Source organism: Anolis sagrei, chromosome 2 (assembly GCF_037176765.1).
Source record: "Anolis sagrei isolate rAnoSag1 chromosome 2, rAnoSag1.mat, whole genome shotgun sequence".
NCBI classification, from domain to species: domain Eukaryota; kingdom Metazoa; phylum Chordata; class Lepidosauria; order Squamata; family Dactyloidae; genus Anolis; species Anolis sagrei.
This window is the reverse complement of record NC_090022.1, coordinates 105,524,230-105,538,781: the sequence shown is the minus strand read 5'-3', so window position 1 is coordinate 105,538,781 and position 14,552 is coordinate 105,524,230. Positions and strand designations below refer to the sequence as shown.

The following is a 14,552-nucleotide window of genomic DNA, read 5'->3' as shown; positions in this document are numbered from 1 at the left end:
GCGGGGCTTGATGAATGCAAAGCTGGAGTGAAAATTGCTGGAAGAAACATTAACAACCTCAGATATGCAGATGACACCACTCTGATGGCCGAAAGTGAGGAGGAGCTGAGGACCCTTCTAATCAAGGTGAAAGAAGAAAGCGCAAAAGCTGGGTTGCAGCTAAACATCAAAAAAACCAAGATTATGGCAACAAGAATGATTGACAACTGGAAAATAGAGGGAGAAATTGTGGAGGCCGTGACAGACTTTGTATTTCTAGGTGCAAAGATTACTGCAGATGCAGACTTTGGCCAGGAAATCAGAAGACACTTACTTCTTGGGAGGAGAGCAATGTCCAGTCTCGATAAAATAGTAGAGAGTAGAGACATCAGACTGGCAACAAAGATCCGCCTAGTCAAAGCCATGGTATTCCTTGTAGTAACCTACGGATGTGAGAGCTGGACCTTAGGGAAGGCTGAGCGAAGGAAGATCGATGCTTTTGAGCTGTGGTGTTGGAGGAAAGTTCTGAGAGTGCCTTGGACTGCGAGAAGATCCAACCAGTCCATCCTCCAGGAAATAAAGCCCGGCTGCTCACTGGAGGGAAGGATACTAGAGACAAAGTTGAAGTACTTTGGCCACATCATGAGGAGACAGCAAAGCCTAGAGAAGACAATTATGCTGGGGAAAGTGGAAGGCAAAAGGAAGAGGGGCCGACCAAGGGCAAGATGGATGGATGGCATCCTTGAAGCGACTGGACTGACCTTGAAGGAGCTGGGGGTGGTGACGGCCGACAGGGAGCTCTGGCGTGGGCTGGTCCATGAGGTCACGAAGAGTCGGAGACGACTGAATGAATGAACAACATAGCAGATGAAGTAATAAGTTACAAATTTACCACATAGTAAAAAATATTCAGTAACCTAGATATTTCTGTTCATGAAGGTTACTTGGAGAGAAGACAATTCTTCACTTCCAGTCCATATATAGAAGTCATGTGGACTGGCACCTGAATCTTGTGTTAATGGTATAATAATCCCCAAGTACCAGCAGAAGGAGAGGAAAATGAGGACAGCTGCGTGCAGGCCCGTAGCCAGGATTTTGTTTTTTTTTTTGGGGGGGGGGGCTAAGTCTGAGTGAAAGAGGGTCTACCTTAGCAAACCTTTTGTATCGTTACCCCAATACCCCCATGCATATGGGATATATTGAGCATGGTGATCAGATCATGATATGAATAAACATAACAGTTTAAATAATGTACCAGTAAGACCACCATCAGAATTTGGGGGGGGGGGGGGGGCTGAAGCCCCCCAAGCCCCCCCCCCCGGCTACATGCCTGGCTGCGTTGCATGTACACTACACTGTCATCTAGTAGAGGAAAGGTACCAGTGAATCCAATATGTTGCCATCTATTGCCTGATGTCATTGTTTCACTCTGCTCAGTTGTAGGTAGGAGACTGGAATGTTGCATGGTCAAAGAACTCTTATTTCAATCAAAGTCTGTGTTATCATATAGGAGATTTTTGTGGTTGGTTGAAGATGAAGAGCCATAGTGTAGAGCAGGGGTCCTCAAACCTTTTAAACAGGGGACCAGTTCACTGTCCCTCAGACCTTTGGAAAGCCGGACTATAGTTGTTTTTTTAAAAATTATGATCAAATTCCTATGCACACTGCACATACCTTATTTTGCTACTGTTATGAATCATAATGTAAGTATCTGATATGCAGGATGTATTTTCATTGTTACAAACTGAACATAAATTATAGTGATTAATCACAAAAAACAATATGTAATTATATATTGTGAAATATTTATTTCTAATTAAAAATAAATGAAGTTTTGGCTTCAAGATTGTCGTAGCAAGAGTAATAGTCTTAATATAACAGCAGGGAACCCATTAATATGTTTACTGATCAGCCTATCAGCCGAACTCTCATGACCAACAGAAAATACTGGAGAGGTTTGGTTAAAATATACTCAAACATATGGAAGTTGCAGTAAATCCTACAATCAAAGAGCATTCTGAAATCCCCAGCAATGAAAATTCAACCAAACTTGGCATACAGAACACCCATGATCAGTAGATTCATCATAGTTTGTGGCAGCCACACAAACAAAGTTTCTGGAGAACAGCTACTTTCAAAGTAAGGCCCGTCGCAAACTCTGTTCCTGCGGGAGAAAACCTTGCTAGCATGTCCCTGACGTCACGAGACTCCGCCTCTCACCCCGCCCCTTTCTCCGCCCCTTTCTCTTTGCCAGCGTGGTTTTTCCTTTGCTAGGGCAGCATTGCCCGCATTTTCTCTCAGTTGAATTCAGCCAACTGAGAGAAAATGCGGGCAATGCTGCCCTAGCAAAGGAAAAACCACGCTGGCAAAGAGAAAGGGGCGGAGAAAGGGGCGGGGAGAGAGGCGCAGGCTCATGACGTCAGGGACTTGCTAGCAAGGTTTTCCCCCGCAGGAACCTAGTTTGCGACGGCTCTTAGGGCCACACAATTAAACAGGAAATAACACTTTCAAGCCAGGAACAGATTTTTGTTCTCCAATTTGGTTTCAGAGTGGGAAGCTCTGACCAAAGCAGGAGATCAGAAGAGAAGGGCTTTATTATTATTATGTTTATTATTATGTTTATTATTATGTTTATTATTATTATGTTTATTATTATGTTTATTATAATGTTTATTATAATGTTTATTATAATGTTTATTATAATGTTTATTATAATGTTTATTATTATGTTTATTATTATGTTTATTATTATGTTTATTATTATGTTTATTATTATGTTTATTATTATGTTTATTATTATGTTTATTTACACACCACTTTTTGTCTCCACAAGGAGACTGTGGGCCTTTCTAGACAGGCCCTATATCCCAGGAACTGATCCCAGGTTTTCTTCTTTAAACGGGATTATATAAGTCTGCACTGCCAGATAACCTGGGATAAAGAGAAAACCTAGGATCAGATCTTGGGAAATAGGACCTGTCTTGAAGGGCCCTCAAAGGGCTCTTCCAAACAGCCATATAACCCAGAATATCAAGGCAGATAATCCACAGTATCTGCTTTGAACTGCATTATCAGAGTCCACACTGCCATATAAACCAGTTCAGTGTGGATTTTATACAGCTGTGTGGCAGGGGCCAAAGCAGTTTAAATTTCAATACTATTTCAAATCTACAAATATATGAAACATTACAACAGAATTAAATATCATTGGTATTTTTTAAAACAGGCATGGGTCAACTTGGGCCCTCTTTGTGTTTTGGAATTCAATTCCCACAATTCCTAACAGCCTACCTACCGGCTGTTTTCACAGCAGGAGCTTGGATTTGCCAAAGAGAAGCAGAGGACAAAGAAGGGAAGAAAAGTTACCCCAGGTTTTGAGGAGACGTCTTTCCTCCAGGAGGCTGGCGTTTCTGCCGCCCCCAGTCTCCCCCCTTCCTGTTTAACTCGGGGGGGGGGGCTTTGCAAGCGCTCCTTGAGCCCAGCGTTCAGGTACAGGTGGAAGGAAGGAGGGAGGGTTGGATGGTGAGGGGAGGCTTCGGGGCTGCCTATTGGCAGCTCTGTGTCTTTTCTGGAAGAGTGGAGGAAAGGAATTCTCTTGCCTCCGCTCTTCCAGGCAGCAGCCGCAGTGCTCCACACCCACCGCCGCCTTCACCTCCTCCGAGGAAGAAGAAGAAAGGGAAGAAGAGGAGAAAGAGAGAGGGAGAAAGAGAGAAAGGAGGAGGGAGAAAGAGAAAGAAAAAGAGAGGGGAAAGGGGGAGAGACTGAAACGGGGAGAAAGAGAGAGAGCTTGAGGGGAAGACAGAAAGAACGAAAGGAGCTCCGCGTTAGCAGAGCCAAGACTGATTCCATTAAGACGGAGGCCTCCTCCTCGGCGGGCTGGATAAATGCCCTTGGCGGGCCGCATCTGGCCCCCGGGCCGTACTTTGAGGAACCCTGGTGTAGAGTGTTGTTCCAAGTGGAGGTTGATGATGTTGCAAATGTTAATTTACATATTCAATAAAGATAAATGAATCCCTATGAAACATATTGTTTCTCATTTGTCCGTTATGTCATTTAGTTGTATAGGAAAGTTTTTCCATTAACCAGGTGTTCCAGATTCTTTTCCTCCAGTTGATCAGCATAATTTTTCCTGATTTCTAGTATTTGGCTATCTCAATTTAGTCATCCACGATGAGGAAAACAATCAATTCCCTGTGTTTCTCTCTTTACTGGAAGTGTTGTGGCTGTTCCTATTTGCCTGGCCCTGAGGTCATTTCACACTACACAAATATAGCAATATGATTCCAGTTTAACTGTTGTGACTCCATTCTAGAGAATCATAAGATTGGCAATTTAGGGAGTGGCATTAAGACTACATAGCCTAGGAGCTTCGCTTGTGCCTCCCACCCAACTACAATCTCCATGATTCTACAAGTTAAAGTGGAACCATAACACTATAATGGTGCAGTGTGAAAGGACTACTGTTTCTGGTTAAAGCAGAATGTTATAGGATTCTGGGAAATGGCTTTTCTGTAAGTTTACTCTATTTTTGTTAAGAAGAATGAACTGGTGGGGGAGAAAAGCAAACCCAAATTTTCTTTAGGACTGAGCAGAGCTTGGGAAGTCATTTTTCAAATTACTTTAAATTATGAAATTACTTTAATTTCCGAAATCATGAAACTAGGCAAAAAAAAAAAAACACAAAAATCTTTGCCCAATATGGCTCTTTGAGGTCAATGACTACTAGGTGGGACACTAAACAAAAGGAATATGCATACTGATACATTCTTTGCTTTCAGTTCACTTATTGTTTCTATGAAGGAACACTGAATATTGTAAATGACCAGGCTTTGACAAATCCATGTGTCAGAAGTTAATGGCAATGTAGCACTTTCCAAATAATTATGGAAACTGGCCCTGAATACTATGCAGTCCTAAAGACATTGAGAAGGCTGTACTTTGACCACCCATAGAGAACAACCTCATTAAAAAAATATCTCAGGTTGATTGTGAACTACACAATTCTGTATGGTGCGAGATCACTTGCAACTAAGTAATTGATCCAATTAGGACCATCTACCCATTATACAGGTGGAAACACAATAAGATAGAAAATTTAGAGGACAATCAGGACATGTGTGGGAGGAAGCCAAAAAAAAAGGGGGGGGGGGGGCTCCATCACCATGCAAAGTCACCAGAGACAGACTACAGATTGTTACTATATGCCTCTAGACTAGACACACATCCATCTCTTCCATATACAGCTCTCCCTCACTTTTTGTTATGTATAATTTTTATTTAGGAAAGACAGAGAAAAAAACCCATACAATTTTATCTAAAGATGATTCATGGTGAAATACATTACTCCCATCCCTCATAAGGCTGTGCATATACGAGAACATGCAAAAACAATGCATACTTCCAAGTGTGAGGAAAGAGATTGTCAATGGTAAAAAGTTCCATAAATAATGATAGACAGACAAAAATGGATATAGAATTAAGGGATTCTATACTGGGGGACTCTACCGCATAAATAGTGATACTTATTGTGCAAAGTTACATTTCTAAAGCAGTTCTGTAATGGATGGGAACAAAGCTACTGTTTAAGAGTTCAGCATCACATCTATTTTGTTCCTGATCCATACAGCAAATAGAAAGGGAGATTCAAGGAAAGAGCCCAGCATGCTCATTCTATGTTTTACAATCATATTCATCCACCTGTATGCTTGCTTTGCTATGGCAAACATGTTTCGTAACCCCATAAATGAAAACCCATCTACTATCTCTAAAGTGGACTCTCCCCACTTCCTATGTTGTCAAGCTCCAAAATTGCTGGATGGCTTTTCAACCACTTAACTGGGGGTGTATGAGGGTGTGGCAGCAGTGAAAAATGGACCCTACAGAATCCAGGGAATAGGTGAGAAAATGATGTATTCTTGTTATTATTTTTAATTTTTCCTATTGTGAATTTCAATATAAAGATTTAGTCTTTCCTAGCATTCATTGTAGTCCCCCCCCCCCCCCCATTTCAGACTATTCTATGGAAAGGAATTAAACTTTTTTTTAAAAAAAAATCTAATAAGAATGCAAAATACAATAAAAATTTAATTTTGGTGGAGTGGATAACAACAGAATTTCAAAAGGTCTATTATCCCTCAAAGCATTCCGATTCAAAACCTGTGCCTGACTCATATATACAGGAAAAATACAGTTGGGTGTCACCAGGCAAAAGACTTCACTTTGTTCTATTCTCTTGATGACTACTCCCAATAGTGTCGTATTCATCCAAAGTTTATTTACTGGTCTTGTTAGAAGACAAATAAACAAGTAATATGGTGGGAATCAGAGCAGGGCCTTCTTGGGCGATTTTAGCCTCCTTGATGGTTCATAGAGGGAGAAAAGTTTGGACAGGTAAACTGGGCTTGGTAGCAGACTGGCAGCCAGTAGTGTTGGCATAAGGGTGGTTGTGTGCTCCCTGTAGCCCGCTATGGTGAGTAATCTGGCTGCCACCCGTTGGACTAATTGAAGCTTCCGAGCAGTTTTCAGAGGCAACCCCATGTAGAGTGTGTTGCAGTAATATATTCGGGATGTAAGAAGAGCATGGACTGCCATGGCAAAGTCAGACTTTTCAAGGTACAAGTGCAGTTGGCACACAAGTTTTAATTGTGCAAAAGCTCTCCTAGCCACAACCGAGACCTGAGGTTCCAGACTCAACGATGAATCTAGGATCATTTATAAACTGCAACCTGTGTCTTCATGGGGAGTGTAACCCCATCTAGCACTAGGCTGTACCCCTATGCCCTGTTCGGCCTTACAAATAAGTAGGAGTACCTCTGTCTTGTCTGGATTCAGTTTCAATTTGTTAGCCCTCATCCAGACCATCACAGCTGCCAAGCACCAGTTCAGGACCTGAACAGCTACTTTAGTAGCAGGTGGAAAGGAGTGATAGAGCTGAACATAATCTGCATACAAATGACATTCAACCTCAAAACTCTGAATGATCTTTCCCAGCGGCTTCATGTAAATGTTGAACATGGGGGACAGTACTGATCCTTGCGGGACCCCACAAGTAAATGGTTGTTGGGCCGAGCAGGTATCCCCGAACAACACCTCCTGGTAATGACCCTCCAGGAAGGACCAGAGCCACTGTAAAACAGTACCCCCAAACCCCATTCCCATGAGGTGTCCCAGAAGGATACTGTGGTCTATGATATCAAAGGCCGCTGAGAGGTCCAGGAGAACCAACAGGGACACACTCCCCTATGCAGATCATCCACTAAGGCAACGAAGGCTGTTTCAGTTCCATGTTCTGGCCTAAAGACAGACTGTGTCAGACCTAGATAATCAGTGTCTTCCAAGAATCCCTGGAGTTGTGAGGCCACCACACATTCCATGACTTTGCCCAAAAAAGGGAGATTGGAAACTGGCCGAAAGTTGTTCAGTTGGGTGGGATCCAGTGATGTTTTTTCAACAGCAGTTTTATTACAGATTCTTTTAAGCTTCACCCACTCAGCCAACCCCCCCCCCCCCCCCCGGCCTCCTTTACCAGCCAGGGTGGGCAGGGGCCTAGGATGCATGTGGTTGCTCTCACTTCTCCAAGGATCTTGTCCACATCCTTGAGCTCTACCAATTGAAACAAATCCATCAAAACTGGACAAGCAGGTGCTTGTGTTACATCCCCAGAGACTGCTGTTAACATGGTGTCTAAGCCAGAGCTACAGCTCGTATATAGTGACTGCTGAGGGTTGAGGAAGTCACATGAGACAAGAGAAAGCTGAGCCTAGGTTAGGCTCAAGTGTACCCCTCAAGTTTACTCAAGGAATGGGTAGGAGACAAGAAAAGGAGCTTTGGGAGAAATTTCCTTCTTGGAGTTACCTACCAGTTGAGACTCCCCATGTAGTCTTTGGATTAAAGGACCTAAAAGTCTTTAAATATCCTTCCCCTGTTTATTGTAATCCCAACCAGGGTAAAACCATCTATCCAACTTTAGAGCACTGCCTAAGTTTTGAATGAATGTGGAGCCGGACAAGATGAACTGGTTTAAGAGCAAAGATGAACTCAAGCCTTTCACCTATTACTGAAAGCGGTTATAATAGTATTGGTGCTATGAAACAAGAATAACTTTAAAAGAATTATCTTAATTGTGTGTATGCACATATTACATTTAATCTCATATGGACTTCTAATACCTTTGCTCATGTCAGTTGCCAGAAAGAGTACAAATATGGGATGTCAGAGGTATAGATTGGAAGTAATTATCCACTTAAATTCAAGTTGTGGTGACATTACTTGGTGTTAGGGGTGGGCCATGAATCAGAGGAACTCCTCATACATGGGGATCAGCAGAGGTGAAGGACAAGCCATGTACATGTAGCACCAAGTGGGATTAATTAATATTGTTGTGACAACAGCTGGCATATCTGCAACACAGCGGGAGAGCAACAACAATGTTCCACCACAAATTACAATTCCCACAAGACCCGCCATTGACTGTGCTTGGCTAAGACTAGTGAGAATTGAGGTTAACAACATCTGGAGGACAACAATCTGTCATTCTCTGATAAGTACTAACCAAACATGCTATTATCTCACTGTAGTTATGACTTACCAGCCTCATGTGATAAAAAGTGAAAATGTCTTTGCAGAAGACATACAGTTCTATTGGTTGTAAAGGGTTGTGTTTAGAATACATTTTTCCAAGATTTGCCTAGCATTACCAGATTTCCCCACTGAGTGTCAGGGTATCAACATGTGTCTCTGAATGCTATCACACAACAATGTAAGATTTACTGGACCTGTGCACACACTCAGAATTAGAACTCCAAAGCATTACATACAGCCACAAACTTTACATATCTGTAAACAATTTCATTCCACATGTTTCAAATTTGTCCTGGATTTTAGAAAACAGCTGTTTGTGGTCACCAGATTTGAAAGTTGCATGAAAAAGGACAGGGGTAATATGATATTCCACAATGTAGTGTCTCACATGGGATTTCAAATTCCAGCACCAACTTTATTTCCTTTCTACTTGACATATTAAGCATTAAAATCTGCCTGTCATCACGTGTGGGTAATAGTTTGCGTCAGTGATTATGAAAGAAATGGCCACATGAAGCAGCGTTTGCTATTTGGCAAAAGGTTTGGGAACCAATATCCTGCATTTCCTGTTGAGTACTATACTACCAAGTAGTAGCCAGCAAACACCATCTCATGTTAAAAAGCATATGTGAATACAACAAAAAGAGAATTAGTCTGTTTACAGAATTTTAATATGCAGTCAGCTGAAAAATGCAAGTAAACCATGAGGCAATGCTCATTTTGTATTGGTAAAAAGCAAAATAACACGGGCAGCTAACCTGATAGACGCTTTTCTCGTGCACTCTTCCAAAAGACATCCCAAGCTTTGTTGGTAGAAACCTTGATATGCTCACTGAAAGATCTCCTCAGGGGCGATTTCCCCGGATACGCCATCCTCACTGTGCAATCCACAGAGACACCACTAGCCCACTATGAGCCAACAGCCAGAGCAAATGTTTTCCATCGTTGACAATTCAGCCCTGCCAGCTTTCTGCTTTTAGCTCAGATGGATGGGAAAGAGTTGTTTTGTAAGAAAGTCTGCATTTAATTTGTTAACACCCCTCAGAGGCCGGGATGGAGGGAAGAGGAGGGAAGACTTGGGAGGAGGAAGAAACTCCTTCCAAGCAATCTGGGGCTTGGCTAGAAAGGAAATAGCAGCCCAGAAGATTTCTCCCAACCAGCCACCCACTCTGCCTGCCACTGCCCCCAACTCAGAGCACAGTTCGGCATCTCAGCTGCCACATTTTATAAACATGCTCATTGCTGTGCAGTGCAAATAAAAGAGTCAGGCAACCACAGAATAACAGGTCAGGCAGTTTTCTGTACCACTTCCAAGCATCTCCAGTTTAACAGCATGCAAAGCAAGCACCCTCCTTTCCCCGTTCCTTTTACTGCTCTACCCTTCTCTATTATGGGTGAGAATATGAGTCCTGCTGGATCAAACAAACTAAAGGTCCAACACAGCCATATCTGTTTCTCACCAGATATATCAGATATGCTGGGCAGCTCACAGCACGGCAGAAGTAGAGGAGAACTTTTCTGCTATCTCATTCACAGTTCCCAAAGAATTTATACAGAGCCAGACCTAGGAAATGTTATTTTGGGGACAATGGCTCCTAGAATTCCCTAACCAGAAGTTGACAAAATCATATTGCCTTTAGATATGGACACTTCACCTGGCTTGTGACACCTAGTACCCACTGATGGAGCTATTCATTAATTTGACAAATTCCTCTTTAAAACCATCCTAGCCTCTAGTCCTTTTGAAAATGTATTTTAATTACTGCTCCAAGACTACCACAGCCAGCAAGACCTTTGGCCATGCTAGCAGAGGGATGCTGGGAGTTGTACTCCAAAATAATAACTTTCCAAGGTGATGATCATTTCTTGTGGCAGCACATTTCGACCTTTTGTTCTATGCAGGCCTGTAGTCAGGATTTCGATTCGAGGGGGGCTGAGTTTTTTTCAGGGGGGGGGGGTTCAGGGGGGGCTGAGGGTTTTTTTTGGGGGGGGGGGCTGAGTCTGAGTGAAAGAGGGTCTACCCTAGCAAACCTTTTGTATCATTACCCCAATACCCCCATGCATATGGGATATAGTGAGTATGGTGATCAGATCATAATATGAATAAACAACAGTTTAAATAATGCACCAGTAAGGCCTTTTCGTGAACCACCATGAGAATTTCAGGGGGGGGGGGGCTCAAGCCCCTCAAGCCCCCCCCCCCCCCGGCTACATGCCTGGTTCTATGTCATGTCAAGTCACATATTCATGTGTTCCTGCAGCTCAGCACATACAGAGGACTCATCAGACAAAAGCCAGTCTTTCTTTCATCCTACATAACTGGGTGATGCAAAACATATCAAAACATCCTCTTCTGAGCATGATTTTCCAGTTTATACTAACTTCAGATTGCATGCGCAGGAAAGGCTGTATCCTGCCCATACTTTTTCCAAGTTCATATAAATCATATCTGTTATTTTATTCTGACAAATAATTCAAAAATAGGTTGTGGAACTTTGGCAATCATATGTACACAATGGCAGTTGGATTTCAGGCACAACCATTCCCATGTAGCAAAATAGATGGTTTGTGGAAAACCTGCTTTATATTCTCTTCAGTGATATTGCCTACAGTGATAGGTTTTTAAATATTCTTATTTCCTCTTTACTGGATTATAATGAGCTCTTTCCTTGGTTTTGCAAAGACGGCAGAATGATCATCTCCTCCTGCACAGTGCTAGGACATGTCATGCATGATATCAATGTACAACAATATATTTCATTTTTAGATTATGTCTTTAATCACCACTTAATACTCAGTCACTTAATCCAGTTTCCACAGCTGACCACTGAGAAAGAAATGATACATTCCTTATTTTTTTAGTCAGCTAATGTTTTCTCCTTTCTTTAGAGGAAAATGCCTAGTATCCCAAACACAAACTCTATACAGCATGATATCCAGTAGAGACACAGATTATCTGATAATTTTAGATCTCAGAGATATTGCAATTTAAACCTCATAGTGTGATACCATTGCTTATACATATTGTGAATTAAAATTTCCATGAAGTTTACTAAGTGGAGAAAGAAATATTTTTTTTGTGAAATAGGAAAGGTTTCTGAAAATGGTAACTTCCTATTTTTTGCCTTGAAATATGACTGTGATTAATTACCATACATATTCAAGCATAATCCCACCTGAATATAAGCTGAGGCACATAATTTTACCATTAAAAACTGGGAAAATGTATTGACTTGAGGATAAACTGAGAATGGGAAATGCAGGAGCTACTGGTAAATTTCAAAAATAAAAATAGATACCAACAAAATTACATTAATTGATTCACAGTAGGTTAATGTTTTTTGAATATTTATATAAAACTGTAATTTAAGATAATACTGTCAAACTCTGATTAAATCATCATTCTAACCTTCTTCAATGTAAACGTGCTTATGTATCTTCCAATAGGAGCCCCTGGTTAAACCCCTGTGCCAGCAGGACTGAAGACCAACAGGTCAGAGATTTGAATTTGGGGAGAACATGGATGAGCTCCTTCTATTAGTTCCAGGTCTCCATGCCGGGACATGAGAGAAGCTCCTGCATTGGTAGTAAAACATCAAAACATCCCCTAGACAACGTCCTTGCAGATGGCCAATTCTCTCACACCAGAAGTGACTTGCAGTTTCTCTAGTCGCTCCTGACACGACAAAAAAAATCTTCCAACAATAATAGAATAAAATCATAAAAGAGAAGAGAAAGCCAAGCATGCACGAGGGGGAAGAGGAAAAAAGTTGCACAAGAGGAGGGAAGCGAAAGGCAAGCGTGTATGAGGGAGGAAGAGGAAAGAAGGCACATGAGAGAGGAGAGAGCTGGGTTGCTGTGCAGAGCGCTGAGGGTCCTGGTGAGAAGGTGTAGGGCTGAAAGAAGGGCTTTTTTCAACCCCAAGCCTTCCTGCCAGGACCCTCACCCAAGTATAAACCTAGGGGAGCTTCTTCAGCCCTTCAAAAGGGCTGAAGAATTTGGCTTCTACTAGAGTATATGCAGTATTTTTAAAACTTTCTAATCCATGGGACAGATGAAAGGAAACAGCTCATACAGGATGGAACGTACTGCAGAAGGAATAGTGATGACTAAGAGTATATGTGGTTTAACTATGAAGAGCAGATCCATCAGTGGTCTTGAGCAGACACAACCTGCCCTCAAACATACACATCTACTGAGGAGCAAGACTGAGAAGATGCCACTGTAACCACATCTTGATTGTGGACTTCCCAGAAGCACTCTGTTAATCAGTGTAAGTCTGAGGTGCCTTCAAGTAATTTCTGATTTATAGTGACCCCAAGGTGAAACTATTACAGGATTTTCTTGATAAGATTTGTTCAGAGGGGGTTTGCTTTTTCCTTCCTTTGAGAGTGTGTGACCAGCAGATGTTAACATGGTTGAGTGGGGATTTGTCCCCTGCTCTCCAGTGTTGTAGTCCAATGCTCAAACCATTACTGTTGAAGGAAACCTGTATCTTTTTCAGTGTCTGGAAAAGTGGTAGCAATGTGATCTCACTACAAGTCAAAAGTCCTTCAAGCATTTGAAATGCATTTTCTGTTTCCTCCTCATCTTATGTCCATATATGACCCCCCCCCCCCCAATCCTTCAACACATTCCTTAGAATGGAAGGCCTTGGAAACCAAAAAATTCTTGCAGCAATTCTTTTCCCCCCCTTCCTGCTAAATATTGCGTGTGAGTTAAAAGGACCAAAATGAAAGATTTAACTCAAAGAAGAGATGTCTACTCTGCTTTTAAATACTAATTTTGTTGTTGCTGTTCATTCGTTCAGTCGTTTCCAACTCTTTGTGACCTCATGGACCAGCCCACGCCAGAGCTCCCTGTTGGCTGTCACCTCCCGCATCTCCTTCAGAGTCAAGCCAGTCACTTTAAGGATGCCATCCATCCATCTTGCCCTTAGTCGGCCCCTCTTCCTTTTTCCTTCCATTTTCCCCAGCATAAATTGTCTTCTCTAAGCTTTCCTGTCTCCTCATGATGTGGCCAAAGAACTTCAACTTTGTCTGTAATATCCTTCCCTCCAATGAGCAGTCGGGCTTTATTTCCTGAAGTATGGACTGGTTGGCTCTTCTGGCAGTCCAAGGCATTCTCAGAACTTTCCTCCAACACCACAGTTCAAAAGCATCTATCTTCCTTCACTCAGCCTTTCCTATGATCCAGCTCTCACATCCTTAGGTGACTATGGGGAATACCATTGCTTTAACTATGCGGATCTTCCTTGCCAGTGTGATGTCTCTACTCTTCACTATTTTATTGAGATTGGTCATTGCTCTCCACCCAAGAAGTAAGTGTCTCCTGATTTCCTGGCTGCAGTCTGCATCTGCAGTAATCTTTGCACCTAGAAATACAAAGTCTGTAACTGCCTCCACGTTTTCTCCTTCTATTTCCCAGTTGTCAATCATTCTTGTTGCCATAATTTTGGTTTTTTTTATGTTTAACTGCAACCCAGCTTTTGCGGTTTCTTCTTTCACCTTGATTAGAAGGGCTCCTCAGCTCCTCCTCACTTTCAGCCATCAAAGTGGTGTCATCTGCATATCTAAGGTTGTTAATGTTTCTTCCAGCAATTTTCACCCCAGCCTTGCATTCGTCAAGTCCTGCATACAAGTTGAATACTAATTTTAGATGTTTGATAATGAATATGCAAAGGTAGCCTGCAATGCCTATTAAACAGATGGATAGATTTGGGACCTACTGGAGACATAGAAGGAACAAATAAATGTAATGAAGTAAATTCCTAGGAATTACTCAGATTTTGTCAAGTTGATTTTAAAAATGCGTGAATAGAGCAGCATGTGAAAGTTGTCCATAACTAAGTATACTTCTCACTTTTTTCTGTTTAGAAAAACCACACCTTCTTAACAAACCTACATTTAAAATATAAAATTACTGGCTGGCTACTTCTAATTGATGGCACCATTGTGTGAGAGAGTGGAATTTCCAGATGAGTGTTTGGACAG

At 41.9% G+C, this 14,552-nt stretch overlaps 1 protein-coding gene across 1 annotated transcript in view; it reads right to left on the bottom strand.

The window, feature by feature from the left end:
- Window positions 1–9,653, bottom strand: part of LOC132768778 (rho GTPase-activating protein 7-like) — a 111,400-nt gene extending 101,747 nt beyond the window's left edge. The window contains exon 1 of the mRNA XM_060765009.2: window positions 9,318–9,653. Coding sequence (XP_060620992.2) covers window positions 9,318–9,432 — 115 coding nt within the window. The 5' untranslated portion in view covers window positions 9,433–9,653. The remainder of the gene's footprint in view (window positions 1–9,317) is intronic.
- Window positions 9,654–14,552: the final 4,899 nt, after the last annotated feature.